This window comes from Asterias amurensis, chromosome 15, assembly GCF_032118995.1.
Source record: "Asterias amurensis chromosome 15, ASM3211899v1".
NCBI classification, from domain to species: Eukaryota; Metazoa; Echinodermata; class Asteroidea; order Forcipulatida; family Asteriidae; genus Asterias; species Asterias amurensis.
This window is the reverse complement of record NC_092662.1, coordinates 258,270-281,336: the sequence shown is the minus strand read 5'-3', so window position 1 is coordinate 281,336 and position 23,067 is coordinate 258,270. Positions and strand designations below refer to the sequence as shown.

The 23,067-nt window shown below is 39.3% G+C and overlaps 1 protein-coding gene and 1 long non-coding RNA gene across 4 annotated transcripts in view; one reads left to right on the top strand and one right to left on the bottom strand.

Annotated features, from left to right (window-relative positions):
• The window catches only part of LOC139947906 (LIM homeobox transcription factor 1-beta-like), an 81,163-nt gene that overhangs the window by 16,766 nt on the left and 41,330 nt on the right, over window positions 1-23,067 (top strand). For 2 of the 3 annotated variants that reach the window (XM_071945756.1, XM_071945758.1), the window contains exons 2-3: window positions 9,187-9,323; window positions 15,507-15,693. In XM_071945756.1, the coding sequence (XP_071801857.1) occupies window positions 9,187-9,323; window positions 15,507-15,693 (324 nt within the window). Of the gene's footprint in view, window positions 1-8,307; window positions 8,902-9,186; window positions 9,324-15,506; window positions 15,694-23,067 lie in introns of those variants that run through there. The other variant, XM_071945757.1, reaches the window with a different exon arrangement.
• LOC139947911 (uncharacterized) overlaps window positions 1-23,067 on the bottom strand; it is a 67,838-nt gene that overhangs the window by 27,396 nt on the left and 17,375 nt on the right. The window contains exon 2 of the long non-coding RNA XR_011787390.1: window positions 11,299-11,417. This is a non-coding gene — a long non-coding RNA (uncharacterized lncRNA). The remainder of the gene's footprint in view (window positions 1-11,298; window positions 11,418-23,067) is intronic.

Here is a 23,067-nt window from a genome sequence, read left to right as displayed (position 1 = left end):
TTACAAATTGCACTTTGCGTGAAACAGCAATGTTTGGACAGTCCTAGATCCCAAGTGAAATCTTCACAAAATTGCCATCCTTTATGATCAATAAAAACCCATTTTGTCCTTACATACGAGGTGCATATGGTAGAATTTCACAACCATGCTAAAATTAAGCAAAGGACCCTTGTTAAATGGCTGTCGTGTGAAAAAGAGGCTTAAGTTAGCTGTGTTCTTATTACGCATTCAACGCGTCGACAAACAAACAGCGCGAACAAACAAAATGGCAGATGAGATCTGTGACCACCATACGCATATATGGGTGACGTCATCTAAGTTTTGCTTTGCGTTACTTTGCGTCACAGAAATAAAGATGAAGACGTACTTAAAACCAGTCACTCTATGAGAGAGATGCGTGAAATCACCCTGGTAACTGCTTCTGCAAAATGGGTTGGAAAGGAATTTATATAAAATATGCACAAACTCCCATCAACGATGTGGCAAAAAAAAGAAAAAATACAAATTCACGTTGAGGCCTGCGATACGGAGAAACGCTCTATTACACACGATGAAGCGAGTGCTATTTACTGAGCATTGTAGTGGGGCTACACGGAGCATCTTTGAGCCCGAAACGCGGACCAATTTGCGGTAGAACGTGCAGCGAGCACAGAGATGGGATAGATTTCAAGTGTGGAAGGGAGGTATAGAGTTAAAGTACGGGGCAAGGGGAGGAGGTCTTGGTGACGAAGCGAAGCGGGAGGAGGGCCTCTCGGACATAGTGAGTCACTCTGTATAGTCGCATATAGTCGCATGATGAATGCGAGCCTGGTTACTTTAGGATTTAAGTTGCAAGCTGAAGATGTTATGCGTCCATTTGGAGTTCGGTTCTTATGGACAAGTATAGGATACTAAAGGAAGGACTAGAGAAAAACTAGGCTGAGAGAATGATGAAGTAGTAATGATGTTTACTGAAGTAGTAATGATGCATCTTTTCGAGTTGAGTGGTTCGAATCCCACTCGACAAAACCCGTAAAAGAAATTTGAGTTTCAGTTCCGAGTAAATTTTCCAAAATGTCTCTCTTTGTTATTCTTCATATACTCATGCGGTTTGGTTTCTATTATCGAAAAGAAGACAAAACAAGAAAGGAACAAGGAAAAACAAAAATGAGAGAACAGAAAATAAGTAAGAAAACTGTAATGACAAGTGATGGTGCCGGACCCCCTTGCATCTTTGGATTCGGATGGTTCGAATCCATCTCGGCATAATCTGAAATTGGATTTGGGTTTCAATTCCAAATAACAAGTAAGTTTTCAAAAACGTGTCACTTAGTTTTCTTTATACAGTTTTCTCCTCCAAGCTTCGTAAAAACAAAAGAGGATATTTGCTTCAGCACAAAAATAGTTTAGTAGACCCTCGTTCTACAAGAAGGGAAGCATACACATACTCCCCTTGAAAATAATAAATAAGAGTTTGGTACAGTTGTGAATAAGTGAGAATAGAAGCTGCCTAAAATGGTTTGATAAAATGTTCATTTCTGCATCAGGGATGAAGATTAAATACTTTGTTTACTCATAAACTGATGTGCACAGATACTGTATACTTGACCTACTTTCTCAAGTTCTGTTAAGAAAAACACAATTTAGGTTTAATACTTTTATTATGTTTTCACAAATCAAGACGCTTACTCAACCCCTGTCACAAGAAAACACAAACCAAAGAGAGTCAAATCAGTTTATTTGATATAGACAAAGTTAGAAAAGGGTGGAGTAGACAGGAGGCACAATTCTATTGTAAAAGGAATAAATAAATAAATAAATAAATAAAAACACCAGAAGCTCGATGCTGAAATTGAGGAGGAGGAGCAAACTAAAGTAAGATATTCTCAATCGATAGTGGTTGGAGGGTCAGGTACGTAATGATCATTATTGCCTAAATTTACATAAAGGCCCCTATCTCCCTGGAGATCCAAGATCACATGCTGTCGCTAAAGTATCACGGCAGCTCCAATAAGTGATAGAAAATCTGATTGACTATTTCAGAAAAGTTGTATTTCGAAATAAATATGTTTTGCGTACAATGCGCTTTATATTTATCTATTGAAAGAGGAAATATTCTGCTGTCGTTCTACTAGTGTACGATGCGGATTGCGGGTCCAACTTAAGACGACTTCGCAATCGACCAACAAAATGACAACAGACAGTGCCGTAGGACACCCTATCTCCATTCAGTGTGCGATGTAACAACAGAAGACGAACCCGTACACACAAAAAACAAGCAGTAGGGCTCTGAAACACGACACCGTGCGCCGCGCAGCACATGGACCCGCTCGATCCGCTCTGCTTCGCCCACGGGCCGATCCCCAGTCAGTACGGCAGAAGACACAAACTATAGCCCCCGGTTAAAACTTCTCAAGCCCCACGACCCATGCAGTAAGAAGAACTGCGATGGGTCATTTCGAATTCTGCGCGCGGCAATTGGGAAGACTACACCGGTTACCGCTTCAGAAAATGTTACTCATTTTGTAGGATGTATGCACGGCCGTTCAAAGTGACAGGACTCCGGGCGGACAGGGTGCTCCGTTGGAGGCACTCTCTCTCTCTCTACTAGCCAGTAGGACCCATAAAGATTCACCGTTCTAACTCTTTGCCCGTGTGATTTTACAATATTCTCCTCCAACTACTTCAGGCCTTGCATTCCTGCAAGGCGTCCGGAATAATCGCTCCAATTTATCCCTCTAATTTGAGAATTAGTGAGCCCATATCGGCCATACGAGCTACAATTTTCGCGGATCATTCCATAAAATTGGTCATGTTACCAATACACTGCAATCTGAGCGGATAAAACATGTTATAATGAATGGCTGATAATCACTTGTTTTTCCCCAAACAAAATATCAACAAATTAATGCGAAATAGTCGTCTGTGTTGTGTGTTGCCGTGGAAACACTGTTATCCATGTACTACAAGAAAAGAAGTCTCCCAAATTCCGAAAAAGACATTGCTTGAAAAATGGCTCATGTGCTACCTAAGTGCTCTGGTATAGCATGCACTGTAGAGTGCCTTAGAGTTGCCTAATTGATATTTGATTTGGCATAGGAGTAAATTAACTAAACATTGGATGAGATAAAAACCAAATGGTCCGCTATGGGATTTGAATCCAAGACCCCTGACACTGCGGGCAGATGCTCTACCGTAATGAGCTATGAGGCACAGTAGGCCATATACTCCCTCAGGTTCTCCCTAAGAGCCACAATTTCAGTTAAGACTTCAGTCAGTCCTCCATGTAGTTCATAAAATTACACTACATAGCAGGCCATTGACTCCAGGAGATAGCGTCGCTTTTGAACGTTTCATAAGTCATCACTGTCAACTCATTTGACAGCTCTACCCTGAAATAAAAATACAGACTTTATAACACACGACCCCGATATCAAGGAATTTTGTCGCTGATCACATCTGCAAGACCTTTCGGGAAGACGGTTCGGGAGAGATCCACAGTTGGAAAACGTGTCCAAAACCAATGGGGAGCTGTTGCAAAAAAAGTTACGATTGTAAACAAAATAGGGGTCCACGGTTGCAGGCATATACAAGTCTGGTGGGTTAGAAACTGAGATCCAAACATGTCTCGGTCGGCGTTCAAGACGGCATGAATGAAAACGGATTTATAGATGGGGGGATAGGGGGAGCGATCGAAGAATGTCTACAAGTCGGTCAGAGAGACTGACAGAGTGGAGAGGTGTGGAGAGGAGGAAAGCTCTTCGAGTTGTAGACCTTTTCTGCCAATACGAGTACCCACTGATTGAATCCAAAACTCTCTCACACTCTCACAACTCTGGGCAACTTTTAACTCTGGGCAACTTCCAACTTGGTTCAAATCGAACTCTCCGGTTAGACTTTTTTCAATTGAATATAAGATGTGTGACGATAAAGTGGTATTTGGTCGTTTACGAAGAAGTTTAAAGCTTTGTGGGTGATGGCATTAACAGTTTGCCTCACTCGGAATACTTTGCCAATTCGGAAACTCACTTGACCTTTTATGTCGAACGAAAGTAGACCAATTTGCGAAATAAAAACTTCAGCACAACAGCAACAACGATATACAACAAACTTACTAGCATCAGTTATTATTATGTAAAGGTATTGTGTATGCAGCTTGTCAATTAATCAGATTTTTGAATGCAAAACTTTTGCTTGTAAATAGACCAAAACAAACAATAATGTTTATATAAATCAACTTCAGTTTTTAAGTGGCAGCCTGTAGCCCCAAGATACACTGATACTTATTAAAAATTATATCCTGTCACTTCAGCGGGTGACAATGTATGAACGGATCAACTTGAAACTAGATATGAATATTTAATAGTTCATTTAATGAACCTTTGTGGCATATAATAAATAATTATTGTGAAAAGCTATCATTTATGTCAAGTGCAATTTCATTAAAGAGTGTTTACCCTACATTAGTAAAATTTGGTTGCTTGATGTTGCTTTATGCAATTTGAACTCAACAATAAACTTATAACTTTATGATTTTATGTGAAAGCTGACTAGTGCGGGTATAACGCAGTTGCGACTTTCTATAGACTCGATTGTGGTTATTTTAAATTTGGGCTCATATTGGTCTACAAAGTTGCAATAATTACTTTGTGTTCTTTTAGATGCATAATAAAAGGCTGCAGCTGAGGTCTTGTATTATTATGGTGAGAAATTACGTTTTTCTCAAAGACTACGTTACTTTAGAGGGAGCCGTTTCTCATAATTATATAAACACCTCCCCATTGCTCGTTTACCAAAGTAAGTCTTTGTGCTGAAAATTATTTTTGAGCAATAGTGTCCACGGCCTTTAAGCCAGGTTTTCCATAAATTTATGATAATGGCAAAAAGTCCGGCGAGTTTGCTGGAACCCAAACCGGCTGTCCGTCTCACAACTTGGGGTTGAATGTATAGGCACAGCCTCTCAAAGGAGCCGTCGGCGGATCAATGGTAACCCTAACGATTGTTGGCTCGTGTTTAGTTGAGGTTAAGACAGGGGTAGACAGGGAGAAGGGGGGAGGGAGAGAGGAAGAGAGGAAAGAAGGGTGGTCGAAAACATATCGATCTCATAGCATCGATTGCAATGAGTTGAGGCGATCGTCAGCGTACTCTAAGTATGGGACTCGTGGGGGTATGGCCTAGTATTCACAGCTAATACACAGGGATGCGTTTTTTATTTTATCACGCTTTATTTATAAGCCTACATCTTAACTTGCTATGGTGTGCAATTGCCGGATCTGAACAACTAATTCTAATTAAATTGAAACTAAAAGTGGGACTAAACTGTTTTCTTCCAGCCTGCTTAGTGCCATTATGTTTGATTTGCAGATGTACCAGACTTGGAATACATAAATCACCAATGATTAATATTTTCCTGTCCAATGGCTAGCTGTCCTCACCAATTTAATAACTGTACTTTTTAATGAGGTAATAATAACCCGCAAAAACATGATATCACTGATGACGGGTATTATTAAATTATGTAGCCCTTATCAAAATGGTCCGTTGATAGTTTCCATTCTGTCTTATTTTATTGGCGTTTCTCCTAGTCCCCAAATACACACCCATAAACATTGACGACCGAAAATATTCTGAATATGATTGAAGTATCGAAACGTCGACTGATATTACTTTATCTGCGGCTCTTCTCAAAGTCAAGACGTTCTGTTTACAAAGCAATAATTAGATTATTGAAGGATGTGAAGATATCGGAAAGGGGAAGCTTCAGCCTCTTCTCACAAACCTCACAAATGTTGCAATTCGGGAGGTTTGCGGACTCGCTGTGCATCACCAGAAACAAACAGTAAAGGTTTGGGAACAATGTGGAGTCTTGTAGACTACCTTCTCATTTTGGTGACAGTGCTTCATTTATGTCAAGAAACTCTACGGGCTCAAGGCCATTTTGAGAAGAAACAAAACCCTAGACCAAAACTTGAGACACCACGCGCCTGCAACAGTTATGAGATGTATGTTCACACCCAAAACTTACACACGCAAACCATATTCAAACATTATTTCTAAAAGCCTGTCAATTCTCGTTTGTATCTAATAATCCACGGGCGGTATACAAACCCACGAGACAAAAAAAAAAACTTGAATGAAATAGTTTTGGAGGTCGGTATCTGTATTATTATAAAGTGCAGCATATTTGTCATCTGAAGATCTGACATTATGGCTTACCACGTGACCAGGGTTGCCTCGGCAACCGTCAAAAGGGCACCTGTGCCAACAAGCACTTGTTTCCAGCTTTGCCTAAAACGAGCCACGTGGCTTGGTTCTGTGCCCTCATTTACCGGGATTTATTTGCGATTGTTCGCCAACTCGTGGCAGTCACTGGGCCGTGTTTGGATGGGTGCATTATTGTCTAAATGTCTGTGGGACGAATACAGAAGGGGATGGGGGTGAAAATCAGGTTTTCACGTGTACTTTCTTCTTTAGCCATTTGGATTGGGAGGAACCAAACACACCTGTAACGCTGAATGTATCCAGTGGCAAAGCTGGTTGATCGAGGGGCCTCGGGCATGAGGTTTTGGGCCTTGGTGGTAGGGAGGCAAGCAAGATGGGGTTAAGGTAGGGGTTTATACGCCCAAGCTGGACGCCCAAGCTTCATGGTATGAACGTAGTGTGGTTGGGATAAGCGGGCACAAGAAGGATAACATATACTGGTCAGTCTGATACCAATACGTCAAGGGTCGGCTCAGTGCTTTCTGTCTCTGCCTTTTACCTCTCTGGACCAAGGTTCGAGCCCGGACCGGAGCCTTGCACGGAGCGAATTTCCCTGAGTCACAATTAGAAAACAGTGCAGTTCGTTTGCGTCATTTCATTGCTTCGCTTGATCCGGGCTTCGACAAGAGCTTTCCCCCAAACATCCAATTCCAATCACTGCGTTGTGAATTTACTTTATACACTGATACATATATGCAGTCTTGTGAACAAAACAGCCTTTGTAGATCTATAGCAAACTTCGGTGAACTTTGAAGACTTTCATTTATTTGTCAACTAATGGGCGTACTGTATAAATACTGAGTGAAGTCAAAACATGAAAAACGCCTACGTGAACTAAACTGTAAAAAAAGGCTTCAAAAGTCTCAATGTTATTGTCATACCACCTCGCCTCCTCATTCTATATACTGAAGGGATAAAATAGAGAAACGAAGCTAGTTGGTCAAACTGACAATAGACGATATCGATTGCCGAAGTATAGAACTCTCTTGTTTTACGGCACAACCCCCATACCCCAGCGGAAATGTTTGGAGCCTTTGGCAGTGCACCAAGCCAATACTCCCCGCCGGTTCGGTCGGTTCGGCCCGCAGCCAGCAGCTGCTTGCCGGACAATAGATGCCGCACGCTAGGCAGTGGTGCCCCGGGCCGCTCAAGACAAAGGGGTAACGCCCGACCGCGGAGTCGGACAGTGGTCCGCACTTGGACGGGCATTGCCTATATGGCACTGGCAGTAGCACCCCTGTCAAACACGACTTGTTACTCTCTCTGTACTTTTTGGGCTCGTGTACGAAGTGTGTGATTTTTTGACAGTGAAGAGCCAACATACCGAGTTTTAGAGACAACATTTTTTCTGTGTGCTCTGAAGTGATTTTTTTCTCCTCGAATGATCACCTTGGTAAATATAAGATAAAGAGTGACGTTTTACACTTTTTACACAATATGATAAGTTATTTCAACTAATGGCTTCATGTCCAGTTTGAGCAAAAAAAAAAAATCTGTATATATGAGTAATATGTTACACAAACGCAGCTGCTACCGATACAGCTATTTGTCGGTAGTTCACAGTAGATTGCCAAAGTTTTCTTTCCCTTTATACCTGTTTTCCCTCCTTCAGCGATGATATTTACTTGATATATATATTGTTCAGATTAGCGCGTTCGGCACGTCATTCATGCACATAGTGCCCATGTCTATAACATACGTAGCCTAGAAGGCGGGAAGAAAAATTGGGTCATTTTCACGAATCTGACGTAATGTAAATGAAAGATTCTTCCCACGTACACCTAAGCAAACTTTGGAGAGAGAAAGTGAATTTTTGTCTTCTTCTAGTCTAAAGATAGACACAGTACTGTTACGAGTTTCGCACGCATTAACCATCCCACGTGGCTCTCATGAATAATTCATTACCCAAACGGCAGCCCGAGCGCGATTTGTTTGTCGTCATCCATCCTCTGGCTGGCTGCGTGTTAGAGGAGAGGAAGTGAGTCGTACTGCGCAGATCTGTCTCCTGTACTCGCACCATAGATAGAGGTTTGAATCATGATGGTAGATGACCATAGCTGGTATACAAGGTGCACATGGATAGGCGTAGCATCCCCAAAATAAAGACAAAACACACACACACCACTAAATCCCATCCCCTCAAACATTCTACTGGTGGGTGTGAGAGAGACAGACAACAGTGATCAGGGCAAAGTGGACTTCGGGTTTTTTGGTATCTCCCTTCAGTTACTGACAGAGTATTAATACGAGCAGTACACTGTACAGACACTGCTCCTGCGGATTAATTAATGACAAAACGTGAGCGTGTGGTGCTGAGACGGGAAAACCCACGGCATGTCTACATTGGATGAATAACAGGTGGAGTTCGACAGCAAACTTTCTTCATCTTTTCTAACAGCAAAAAGACAAACTCCAAAATTCTGGAGCTGGACTCCGACAATCTACAACGTACACCACACCTTGCCTGTCATCTTAAATATACGACCGTATCATCTAAGACCAGTGCAGCATCATCATAAAGCGACGATAGTTCTTAAAAGTCACCTTTTGAATATCAGCCCAGACCACAACTTGGAAACTGATAGTGTCTAGGGGTTTACAAAGCAGGTGCTTGGATGCTCACCGCGCAGTTGGATCGCTGCAACCAAGCAAGTAACACTGGTGGGTTGCATGCACTAACACCCCCAAGTGAAACATCAGCAGCAAGTTTATATAGTCTTATCACGCTGAACTTTTTCTTTGGAGGAGACCAATATTGGGGTACAAGTTATTCACACTCTGCTGCTTGTGCCAAGACTATGGTTGACTTACATCACCAACTTTATTCTCTCTGATTGACTTCTTTGAACAGCATCTTATTAGGACAAACCACTCAACAAGCAACTCCCTATAACAAGACTTGCCACTAATTTTGATTGTATTTTACTTGTCCTGTTTTGCCATCAGTCTGCCTACCCATCCTCATCTTGGTTATCAAGAGCATCATCAGTACCATCTTCAAGAAGGGGGAGACGACATCATTATGGACATGAAGCTGGAGGAGGCTTTAATCACTGGGCCAGAGTGCAAGCATGTACCGATAGGTAAGATATATATTTTCTATAATCAAGCCAATTTCATTTCTCGTGAAACATCCTAATTGTTGAATAAGTAAAAGCTCTGAATGTAAATCACAGCCTTGCATCGTATCAATATCAACAACGGTACCTGAACATTATGAGTACATCAGGTAGAGTAAAATTAAAACAAATTCGAATTGAAGCCCATTTCGTTTCTCGATAACGTTGTTGCTCTTGTGAATCATCATTGTAGAATACTAGAGGTAGTCGGGTTCTCACTAAAACTTACAAACCTTGCATCGAGTACAAATCAAAACCGGTCCTTAGGCCTAACATGAGTTCAGTAAAAAAAATAGCAAGCTTTTCTATAATCGAAGTTCATTTCTCGTTAAATTTATAGTTTTTTTGTAAAACATTACTCTAGAAGTAGTCAAGTTCTCACTGAAAGTCAAAGACCTTACATCGGATGAAAATCCATACCGGTACGTCTCAATTTTATGGCTCTGCTTACCGTAGCATTATTATATGCTTACGGTGCATGTTAAACACACAATTGTATGGGCCTTAAGCGCAGAATTCCACAATTCCACATTCACAGCAATAACCTCACTCGACATAAAGACTGCCCAGAATTTGAGGCATTATAAAATCGTAGGATCTTAAGTACATTAAGTTGTTAAACTCAAGGTGTTCAGAACTAATTTAATAAATTCAACATCTGCAGTCATAACATAAATAAGATTATATGTCCCACTTCCTTAAAATAAATCCATTTTGATTTCTGGGTTGAGGGCAAACGAAGAGTCTATGTTAAAGGCACTGGACACGTTTGGTAATTATTCATATTAGCATAAAAAACTTACTTGGTCGGTAATGGAGAGCTGTTGATAGTATAAAACATTGTGAGAAACGGCTTCCTCTGAAGTAACATAGTTTTTGAGAAAGTAATTTATCACTCAAAAAGGTGAAACACCTCTAGTCTGTGTAGCCCTTCTTTAAGCACCTTAAAGCACACACATTCGGCAACAATGGTGTTTTTTCGTTCATCAAATCTGTGCAACTTCGATTACTAATTGAGCCCAAATTTTCACGTTGGTTATTTAATGCATGGTTGGGATACATCAAGTTAGTTAGATTACTAATCTTCGACAATTACCAAACGTGTCCAATGCCTTTAAAGCACATTAGACACTTTGAACCATATCTTCATAACTTGACTGCAATGGGAAGTAATGTGACAAGGAATGAAGGTAAGAAATGAAAACATATATCTCATCTTGGATGAACCATGCAGCACACTGAAATTTCAACATCCAAATCAATGGACAAATCAAACGAAGAGTCTATGTTAAAGTACCTTTACAGATTGAATCATTCATTTAAAACTTGATTGTCATTGAAGTAATGTGAGAAGGAATGAAAGTACAAAATGATGATACATGAAACAACTGTCGTGGATGAAACATGTTGTACATTGAAATGATAACATCCAAATCAATGACGATCGCATTGCGTTGATGTACAACGGACAGCACCAAAACGGCCTTGTAATTGCAGACTGGACACAATTCCAATTATTCCGGGCGATCCAAATGCAATTTCAGCTAAACGCCCCAGCGGGACCGCCCGCGGGCTATGAATTCATAATAAAGTGCCAGGATTTGGGGGGGGGGGGGCGGGCACCGTGGAACAGACGGGTTATGGGGTAAAACGATCCAAACAATGTTTACGGGTGTCGCCATGGTTATCTGGGCAGCAAATGCCAACGGTGAATTGATTATTTAAAAAAGAAACGGCCATAGGACCAAGACTCAACCACAATACAAAAACGCAATCCAGATAACTGCATTAAAAACTGAAAGTATGGCAAGCTGAAACACAAAATAGCGGGAAAGACAACAACTATTAAAAATTGGGTCAGGAATTTACAGCTTTGACGGAAATAACATGTGAATCAAGACCTAGTTTTCTAGAAGAGAAAGAGCGAGAGTATAAGTACCTCACAGAAGCTTCTCTAGAAGGGGATTCTTGACCTCATGTGAGAGCTAGCAGAATTATCATTGTAGGCATCAAATTCTAGAGAAATCTTCCAAGACAAGTGTTCTGGGTGAGGAATCTCTGCATAAGATGAAGCATGAGATAAGAAATAAAGTATACATATACTGTTTTATTAATTGATTTGATACATTAATTCAAAAGCAAAGACGTCACAACCACAGATCTATAGTGATCAAAGTCTGTGAAACTACATCATGACAGGTGTAAACATAAACGGACATGTGGCTAAACATTTGTTTTTGTTTATTTTGTTTATCTTTTTTCAAACATTGTTTTACGATTATGTGATCATTCATGCGCTCAGATACTAAAATAAATATTTGTTTTATTGGCTCTAAATGGAAGGTTTACAATATGCATTAATCTATACCACTAATCAAACAATGCACGAAATGGGGAAATAATGACAGGATTTTTTTTTCTGAAGTCATAAACAAATCAATGTAAACAAATCGAGGCTGCAACATGAAATAGTCTGGTTCCTTTTTAAAAACGAGTATTGCCACCAATTACTGTTGTTTGTAACAAGGAACATGACCAAAACAATGTAACGTTACTGATATCCTGCTCATTTTTAAGCAGAATTGTTAAGCAATATTTCCTGCTAATGCAGCTCAATACAATTGTTCTCAAGTCTCATTACATGTGGTGAACTGTACAGAATCCATGTGGTTTTCTATTATACGAAAACCCACGTGTACTGTTGTGCAACCCTCACCATAAAAAAAAACATCACAATACTTTCCCGACAAAATAATGACTGGTAAAGTTGGCAGTTGATCTCCTTTCTCATGCAAGATGTCAATCATAACTTTTATGTGCATCTAAATTTTTCAAAAGGGTTTAATTTTTTAGTGGTAGACATGGCCAGCTGGTTCGTCTGTTGAGTCAGTTCTTTTTGTTATTAGGGGGGTGCTTAAAATTCAGGCTTAAACGCATGCTTAGACACGCACCAACGCGCTTCACCTCTAATTTCTACAGTATAACATCAAACCGATTTACGGGTGATTATGGTTTTTTTTGATACAGTTGTTAAAACGCAGCGCATCAGGGTGTAAAGGTGGATTAGTAGTTTTAGAAGCAGGTGTATACAAAGTCATAAAGGAGAAGCTGAGCCTTTATTCACAATGGGATAAATAAACTCACAATTGTATTGAAATACTCAAAAGAAAAAAATGTATGAATCGTTGTTGGAAACTTTGATAAAGTTTTTTTATGCGACTAGATTTAAACATGAATAAAAAAAATCAGAAACCACTCGAAACTTAACACTGCACTTCTTTCCCATAGCGTCGAGAGGCTGAAAATCTGCCATATGCACGGGTAGTGATTATTTTTTTAAACAACTATTGTTTTCTTTGACTGACAGTTTCGAACATGGCAACATTTTCCTTTAGATCTGCTTAAACAACAAACATTGCAGGAAGGTTTTCTGCTACGCAAAAAATAAGCAGGGTAACAGTCACAGGTGGTGCATATGTGGAATGATATGTTAGCTGGTTGCCTTATTCTGGTAAGCATAATTTTGTGCTAAGCTCCTTTTTTGCTTAAGAGAGCAGCTCTGTGAAATCGGGTCCTGGTAAATAGCAAGATGTTGAATGCTACATTTGTTTTGAATATTTCTCTCTCTCTCATTTTTTTTTTATTTACTATTATTATTATTATTATTATTATTATTATTATTATTATTATTATTATTATTATTATTATTATTATTATTATTATTATTATTATTATTATTATTATTATTATTATTATTATTATTATTATTATTATTATTATTATTATTATTATTATTATTATTATTATTATTATTATTATTATTATTATTATTATTATTATTATTATTATTATTATTATTATTATTATTATTATTATTATTATTATTATTATTATTATTATTATTATTATTATTATTATTATTATTATTATTATTATTATTATTATTATTATTATTATTATTATTATTATTATTATTATTATTATTATTATTATTATTATTATTATTATTATTATTATTATTATTATTATTATTATTATTATTATTATTATTATTATTATTATTATTATTATTATTATTATTATTATTATTATTATTTTTTTTTTTTTTTTGGGGGGGGGGGTGAATATGTGGTACCACGTGGTGCCCTGTTTAAGATCAAGTTGTAAAAGATAATCAGCATAGTTATTAATCAGTGGTTTAAATATAAGAAATATGCAACCCGTATTCAAGTTACTCCTAATAATTTTGTAACATCATCCCAACACAATCAATGTATTTGCTTTTCAATAGAGACAAAAGAAAAACAGTCTGATTCTATTAAGTAAACAAAACATATAATTAAATCACATCAGGTGCTCCGTATTATTTCTAAAAGAGAAGGACAAAACGTTGTTTTTGTTTTCTATAAAAGTATCGTGTATGTGGGTTTAAGGGTCGATGTGGTACATAAGACCGGGGTGGATTTCTCTTGGCACGCGAGCGAGCGGACAGCCCGGGCCCGTGTCGTGTTTTTCGGGGGTATGGAAGAGAGATGCATTGGAGCCCGCATCCGGGCCGCGCGCCGACCGGTCTCAAACATCTCCTTAGGGATGTAAGAGAAACTAGGCGTCTCGTAACTCGCCACCTGAATACACAAAGCAACGAGAGGAGATTGTGCGATGGAGAAGAGCGATGGTCTGGTTTCGTCAGCGGAGGAGCGCTCCCGGGCTATTCCACGGTTTTTATGTTTTTTTTCTTCTTCTTCATTCTCGTGGTCTTGGCCCGTTACACAGACCAATTAGAGAAACACGTGTACGACCAAGATGTCGCAAGGTCTCCTGGGAAATCGAACCTTGACCTTCTTCCCAATGATAAAAACTAAGTTTGTGTCAACATTATACAAAAAGCTGGCGGCTTCTGAGGACAATTGTTTTTAATGCCCCGCAAATATGTTTTCGTTTTGAGATTAGGTAAACACTTTCAATATTTAATCCTTGCATTAAATGTTGACACTGCTTAATGCCTGACCTTGTGCGTTTACGCAATAATAATAATACTAATCACAACAACACAAGATGGCATGGATTGGCCATTACGATGAAACAACGCCCATCACCAAGCCACTGTTTATACACTCCTCTTGAGAGAGACACCATCAAGTATGCTCCCGACACACTTCACCGATTTGCCAACAAATCTCAAAAGAGGTCCCTGCTCAAACAAGCTGTTTCCATCTTAATATGGCCATTTAAAATCAACCCGGAGCGCTAGCTGCAACCGCTGTAGCTCTTTTTCCTAGAGCTATGGATTGCGAAGGGGAAAAACCCCACCTCACGGGAGGGGGATTTGCCCCGGCCGTGCCATCCTATTGTTGGGCAACCAGATCCCGTGGTCATACGGCAAACAGACGGCACACTGCTCTCTCTCTATCTCTCTAGCTCCAAATATCTACCCATGAAACGCTCAGTCAACATCAATATCACCGGAGCGGCTGTCACAACATTAACCAAAATAAGACTCATATTAGAATGTCTGGGCTCAGCCTCCTCATCGTATGTCATCCTATGGTAATAACCAGACTAAGACCGATTAACGTAGCAATGATGCGTGGTTGGATGGATTGGGCAGAGTGGTTTGAATTATGGATATCTTACCTTTTTTGGAGGGAGGAAATTAATTATCATGCTCATGTGGGTTATTATTGCTGTAAATCCGAATAACACACCTCTGAAAATGTTTCTTAATTATGATTTTACTATATCAGGAATCAAACCATTTAAAGTCACATTATTAAATATTTTCTCAAAATCAGTGTGGCGTTACAAAAACGTTATGCAAAATAGACTCCTATACATAATTTAAGGCCACTTCAAATATTTGTATTCCCATGAGTGAGTGAATGATAGTGCCTCGTGGAGTAACCTTACTCAACTGTACCCTATTAATTATTCATTTAAATTCAAAGTATACTTCTCCTTCTTTTTTTCCATTCCACTGTTATTATCCTATTGAAATTCAGTTTTCTCAAAGTTTTCTTGTGGATAGTGAGTTACAGCAAAATGCCTCTTGTGCTGCCGAAGTTCTCATTTTGAAACAATTGCCCTGTGTGACAATACCTTCCAGATAAACAAATAGGTGTAATATTGACATCACTTTCCTTTGTACAGGTAATGGAAGGACCTCCAAAGAAGTTTGTGCGGGATGTGCGAGACCCATCGAGGACCGATACCTCATGAAAGTTATGGACCATTGTTGGCACGAGCACTGTCTCCAATGCTGTGTCTGCCAGTCACCTCTTTCACACTCATGCTTCGCAAGGGATCGCAAACTTTACTGCAAACTCGACTACGAAAAGTAAGTCATTGTTATACTTCCCCATTTGAGGTTTCATTTCGTAAGAAATGCTCAATCTAAAAACTATTTATAACGTCTAATCTAAATCACATTTACAGTCGTATTAGTTTGTGTTATGTTTCATTTCGATTGCGTAAACGGCGTAAACACTATGACTAGAACTGAATTCAACGCAAGATGAAACTTAATAACTCACGAAAATGTTTCCCAAATAATACTGTTCAATCAAATTGCTTTGGATACGGATAAACATGCATCTTAAATCTCTTCCAGGGAAAGTTACAACTGAAGAGCCATGTCATTATTTAACTTTTACTTTTAAACTTCAAACATGTTGTTCAGTTCGAAAACGTCATCGGGTTGCCTATAAATGCCACGAGGTCGTTTTGAAAAACAACAGTCTGTTCCTTCCATTCCAAGTTAACACCCGTCGTCCACACATATTACGGAGTGAAACGTACGAGCAAAACATTAATGTGGTTCAATGACGTCAAAGAATACATTTTAGACACTGTAAAGATAAAGAATCTGTCGTTGTCCTTAGTTTTGTATGCTACATCGTCTACAACTCACGCGAGATATATTCAAAAGAATACTACGCTGCTGTAACGTTATTTGTTTTCCACTTTCTCATTGTCCAATGGATGCTTTAAGAGAACACAACGGTTTATTTCACCACTTTCACCATACGCTTTGTTGCATTCTGTGTTAATGAACTCTCGACATAAGAGCTAAATTGGCCTATGGCTTATATATGACGTCATTATACAACCCAAAAGAATGTCAATTTGGGAATAATTGCGCCTTAATGGATGGGTAGAGCGGAACGAGGTCACACGCTATAGTTTAGTATAAGACTGTCACTATATAGTATCAATGGGAATATCCAATAATACTCTGCTATCTATCAAGATATTCAACTCACGTGGTATCACTTAAAGGGAAGGTAAACGTTTTTCACATGTTTTATTTTAAACATCTACATAGGATTTAAACAGTCGAACGGTCCCAAAACCAAAGGTATACTTCGCCTTTATTAACCATAGGACTTATCTCAATATCACCGATTTGTTTATTAATTTTTAAATGAATGGAATCAGGACAAAAAAGATATAAACTAAAGTAGATATGGGTGAGCTTATGAACATAGCCACACCCAGTGACAAAACCCAAGTTAATGGAGCTGCTTAAGCATAAATGTTGCTTTCAAACATTTTGCTTAGCAGAGGATACCAGTCACAAATTGTACATGTGCCATGATATTTTGGCTGATAACCTTTTTTATGGAAAGCATATTTTGTTGTGCTAAGCATGCTTTATAAACTGTGCACTGGTGTTGCACGTTACGGTTTGAGTAGATTCAGTGATGTAACTTGATTCCAACAAAACACACGAAGTGCAAGAAGTGTGCGAATCTTAAACAAGCTGCGCCCGGACCATTTACTGTGGGTATCTGGTGACTATGCCAGAGCGCGTTACGGGTGTATGGTTTTTTTAAGGGAAAAAAGTCAGAATTACAAACTAATACGTTGCAATGTGAACTTTGAAAACAACGTCGATGTCTTTTATGGGGGAAAATATATATTATATGAAATAAATTATATAATGCCAATGTGAAGGAAAATATTTTCAAAACAGTGTACAAAAATAAATACACAAGTCAACTTGCAATCAGTCATTCCCTGGTAACACACAGAATGTTGCAAAGGATGCTCTCTTAGACGAGCCGGAAAAAAAACCAACATGATAAAAAAAATATGATGGTTTCATTAGGAACGTTAAAAGGCACCCGCTGCACCAAATCAAGCTTGTTACACACTGGCTGTGTTTTTCCTACGAGGGTATAAAGAGAAGGTGAGAGAAGGGGAAAAAAGTCCCCCATCCCCCACAGGCTATATAGAAAGCAAGCATTTAACCCAACCCTAAGCGCCACGATCCGCGACTGGGGACCGTCTATTCTGTTTGTTTTCCCGGGAGCAAATGACTTAGAAGTAAAGCTCGGACCTTCGGGACTCTCCTATAAAAGCTTATAACGCCAGAGCTTGGTGTAAAGCTCGAAACAAGGCCACCCGAGCATTTGTGGGGGGAAATTTTTATATAATTCCATAGCACTTGATAGATGCTAAATTGTCTTACTGAGCTGTATAAACACAGGGGATTATGATGGGCAGAATGAATGTGTTACACCCGCAGTACAAAATACCAGGTCACTGTTCTTTTTGTCCCTATATTGGTTTATCATATCACGGTTTTATGAAGGGGGAGTGGTTTTATAAAACGCCATACTGTTTTATCGTTTAGGTATCCTCTTGTACTTATCATCATGCGAGGCGACTTTGTCAGTCAGACATTGGAGCGCCTGGCGATATTGGATGTTATTATTTTATATTTTCTGTGTGTGTCATAACTTGACGCTAGTGATAGAGCCGTTAGGATATGCGGTGGTTATTATGTAAGCTCCATTAAAGGACTTGTACTATGACGGAGAGTCAAATACGGGAGGAAAGCCCTTAGGGTATTCAAACTTTTTTATTATTTATCATACAGTGAATGAAAAAGTCTTTCTATACGAAATGCAACACTAAAGCAGACGTTCTGGAAGAACAAGTTGTTGGCAGCATTTTTAGTTCACGACAATCTCTAAATGAGTTGGGGTGGATCAACTCGACGTTTCAATCAGTATGCTCTGATCGTCTTCTGCTTTCTGCAGAAATACTATATATCGTATTTCCACTATGCAAAGTTTCAAATCCTACTTCAAATCATCAAGCAAGCGTTCTTTAGGAACAAGTTGCTGCCACAATAATGTTTAGTTCATGAAACCGGAATGATACTATACGTGAAGTAAAATCATTGTTGAGTGTATGGACAGTTTCTAAAATAAGATTTTCCTGCAACATTTTTGTTGTGGCATCAATATTGTAAAAAATAGTCTGGTGAATTGTAGTCGATGGTAGTTCAATGAAAACAATATTGCATCATCAGAAATATCACAAACAATAACATGAGTCATCCGTTGAAAGTTTGTATAATTGCAAAATTCGTTTCAATTAAACAAGCTCCCTCAAGCACAGGCGTCAAGAAATCTTAAAGGATGATACACACACAATATAATTGACTTTAAAAAAGGATGCACACAGAAAACCCATTGAAATAATCCAACAATGCCAAACGAGCATATCGCCTGACATTTTTACAGGCAGGTATCTTATTGAAAATTTTAGACAGACAGAAAAAAACCGCCATGAAAAAACCCCGTGATATTGACCCGGTCGGGAAGGGAAATAGGGCCTCCGTCCATGGGTTTTATTGGTCATCGTCTCTAAAGAGATACAACTGCATATATGACTCCTTACCAACAAAAAGGGAGAGAATAAATGAAATTTGCTGTAGGCTGTCAGGCTAGCCTGTCATGTTACCGGGCTATATGCGCATACAAGTTAATATCAAACAGTTTGGCTGTGAGCGTCGGTTTGTATCTGGAACGCGGTATCTTTAGATGATGATAAAAGATGATCGCAAACCAAAACGCATGGGATGTTACAAAGAGACTGAGACAATCTAGGGCAATATTGCTGGGATATTGTTCAACTGGGGCAGTTACTGTTTGGTTACTTTGGTCGAGTAGGATAGGCCGGTTGTAGAAACGTTACAGACCTACTCTTCATGCCCTATGGTGGTTTATATACGTGAATTATTCACGAGTAGAGATATAGAAGGGGAGGTTGATATTCAAGACGGGATCCGGTGTCATGAAGATGGAGAGGTCATCTTGTATAAATAACCCCCACTGAAAAGGTCTGCTGCCTCTTTGTTTAATCACGCTGGGAAATGACAGACAATTGAATTACGTAATATCAGTTTACAATTCGCTTGGGTAAATCTGTAGCTTTGCATTTGTTAATTAATAATGTAGGCCTATACCTCCCGCTTGGTTTTCACTAGTCCGAGTATTATGATGATGAGCATCTTTATTGGTTAAGAATTAAATTATTATGGTTTCTACTTTATAATGATAGTTCCTACCACAACAAAATACATTTTTGAATTTAGAGTCAAAGTGAGTGATGAAGACCATCATTTAAAAAAAAACGAAACGTAGAGGAGCAAGCCCGACGGAGGAAATGCAAAATTACTCTCATTCGAATATATCATACTATGTAGATCGTTTCTACTTTAGAGTTTCGGCATAAAACAAAATTAAACATACATTTTGTACATAACAAATTTAGAGTCAGAAGTGACTGACGAAGACCATTATTTGAACAACGAACCGTCGAGGAGTTAGCCCGACGGAGGTAAACCAAAAATTTCGAAGTGATTGTGTCTCAAGGCTCAGAGAAGGAATAATGAGACAAAAACATCTAACATTTCACCGACACGTGCATTACAGAATGTCGTGACAGTGGAAAATAAATAATGATAAAGATCGACGAGTAGGGTAGTTATCATGAATATTACACCGCGTCGAACCCTCCTTGGTCAAACCCCACACGTGGCTCTAGTTCCGGTGAGAGAATAAAAAACAGTTTGCCGCGTTTTTTAGTCAAGCTCTCAATCAAGATGGATGAATGCCGGCGTGCTGATTAGTCCTGTCCTTCAGATATATAAGGCTCTCTTGTCGTTTTTATTAACACATTTCTTTCAATTATTATAAACGTGGCTGTGTCCTATTTTGTAAAAACATATATTGATGGCCTAGTTGAGGAAGAAAACTCACTGGTTTTTATGAAAAGTGCTTTTTCAGCTCGAGTGACTTAGAAGCAAAGTATAGAGCAGTTAGCTTTATACATTTTCCACACGTGGTTCGTCCCGTATTTAATGGCACGTGTGACACAGTTTAACAATTAATGTTTTTAACGGATCCATTTAACTCCAGAGCGTGATTCCTCGTCAAAGTGCAGTCCTTTTATTGAGAGGGAGAGGAAAAGAAAAGGCAAATCCTGTAATGGCACAACTTGCGTAATGGCGTGATAATCGCACAAGGCCGTTTTGTAACTCGATCATGAATGACCGCCCCTTTATTTTCTATATAATTTCTGTTGATGGAACATCAAATGAAAATGTAGATCTTCGGCGCACAAAGGCAAACAGCCCCGGACTCTGCACTTTCTTCACACTTTCGATCAAGCATTCAAGCCTCAAACTGCTTTAGACAAATATCACAATCCTTGCATTTGTCCCTGTACATTGTCCCATGCAAACGAGTCATGAAAGACGACAAAAGGGGTGGAACACAATTATTTCCTTTCGCTTTATCATGTAGCGTTTCAGCTGGATTTATTTCATTACTTATAATCATGCACATTATGCCAATTGTAACGGATCTGTTACAGAGGCGGTAGAGAAAAGAATCCTATAATGTTTGATGGTTGTAGGGAAGTTCGCTCCCTACGCTTAAAGTCCCTGATGTAAAGCGATATGGCCAATACTCCACAACACCCCCAAGTCTCCTAGGTTGTTGGGTTTTTATTTCATACATGAGTTATATATAAATAGTTATAAAACCTCGAGAATGGATAAATTTGTTGAGGGTGTTTTTCAGGCCGTGTGCGTAAGGTGTGTTTTCCCCCCGACATGGAGATCAGTATACCGCTCTTAGCCGTCCTGCATGAACAGGGGCCGGTCCAGTGATATCCGTAACAGACCGCATGCTCCCGGCTACAGGTTTAGCGTGCAGGTGTCAGCGAGCGGGGCCGTTTCCTTTCTAAAAGCCGCCGACTTTCACCCTCAAGATCCCCCAAAACCCCTCCGAGGCAAAATCGAGAATGTTTAGGACCGTATCCCCTCTTGTCTTTCCCCTTTTGAAAACGTGGTATCGATCGGTTTGCAGTTAGGCAGGGCAGAAGAAGAAACAAAATAGAGGACAAACCGGAGAAAATCCACTATTTGTGGAAACCTCCAATTATTATGCGTGAATAGGATAATACTCGCATGTTTTGACAAGACCCGATAGGTGCTTCTGGTAAACCCCCCCCCCTTCTGTCCAAGGCTTCTGAGGGTCCCGTCTCAGGAAGCGGGAGGCTACTTCAGACGGTCTTAGTGGGGTAACACTAAGCCCCCCTTTCATGGATTCCACTCACCGATCGGTGGCACGCGAGCGACCGCACTACCGGGGACAAAAAGAGCCCCACGCGCCCGGCACGAGCGGGTCGGACATCAACCTTTTGTCTGAGACGACCTCCCTTCCCCCTTCGTCGGATGGCCGATTTCAAACCAACAACGCCTAATCTCCGGACAATAAATATACGGGGCTACCTTGCAACAAGTTACATGGAAAGAAAACGTTATTTGCGAAGCCCTACCAAATCCCCAAGCCCTTGAAAACTAGCGGGGCATTGTGTCCCTCTAAAACTCACTTTTGGAGTTGGGATCTATGAGAGTTTTTTTTTTATAAGCCGGGTTGTTGAGACTGCGAGTACATACTGTTGAATCTCAGCATGCATTAATGCTTAAGCCTTATCGATCCAAACAACTTGTCAACAAGTCTTTGTCAAGCCATATTTCTATGCCATTTCATTTGCATAAATGTACGATGACAAAAGCTACTCCAATAACATCAAAATACTTGTGTGACAGCTTCGGTAACAAAGACTCTGCGGTCACGAATATGGTTTGATGCATGTATAGACATCAGGTGTCAGGAACTTAGAATAGTCAAACTGATTCGAGTAGTGTACGTTTATACATTGGAAACCAGCAATTAGTTTCTTACCTTTTTATGTACAGCGCCTTAGATATTATTGGATAGGCATATATGGCGCTTTATTAATACTTTTATTATTTTTATAAATAATAATAGTGTATAAGTTGAACAAAGTATTTCGAGACATTCCACTTAAAATCAAGAACACATCAGGGCAATTAAGAACACTTTTATTTCAAATTTTATAGAATTTTAAAAAGGTTGCTCAGAAATTTTCAGCTGAGCAAAAGGAAGCAGGTTATCGGGCATTTAATGCGGGATTATATTTTAGCTGGTGATAACCATGCACCTATCAGAAATCCAACAAGATAGCCTCACGCCCAAAAACCTTCACAGACTCTGATAATATTGGTATACCAAATCCAACAGCTGATTATGTATTAGTTCATCTATAAAAACAACATACTTTTGTGTGGTATTTTAGGATGATTTCTGTCATTATTGTGTAAGCCATGAATGTCATAAGTTTCTCTTTGTATTTCCATTTGTGAAGATACCACCAAATGGCGTCACTGGACGATATCTTCAATTTCTAGCTGCACCAACATTACTTATTCACTTAAAGACGTCTCTCTTCCGTAAATCTTCAAACACACTGATACAATATTTGCAGAAGTCATCTTCAGATGACACGTGTCACCGTACAAACAATATAAGAATGCTTCATG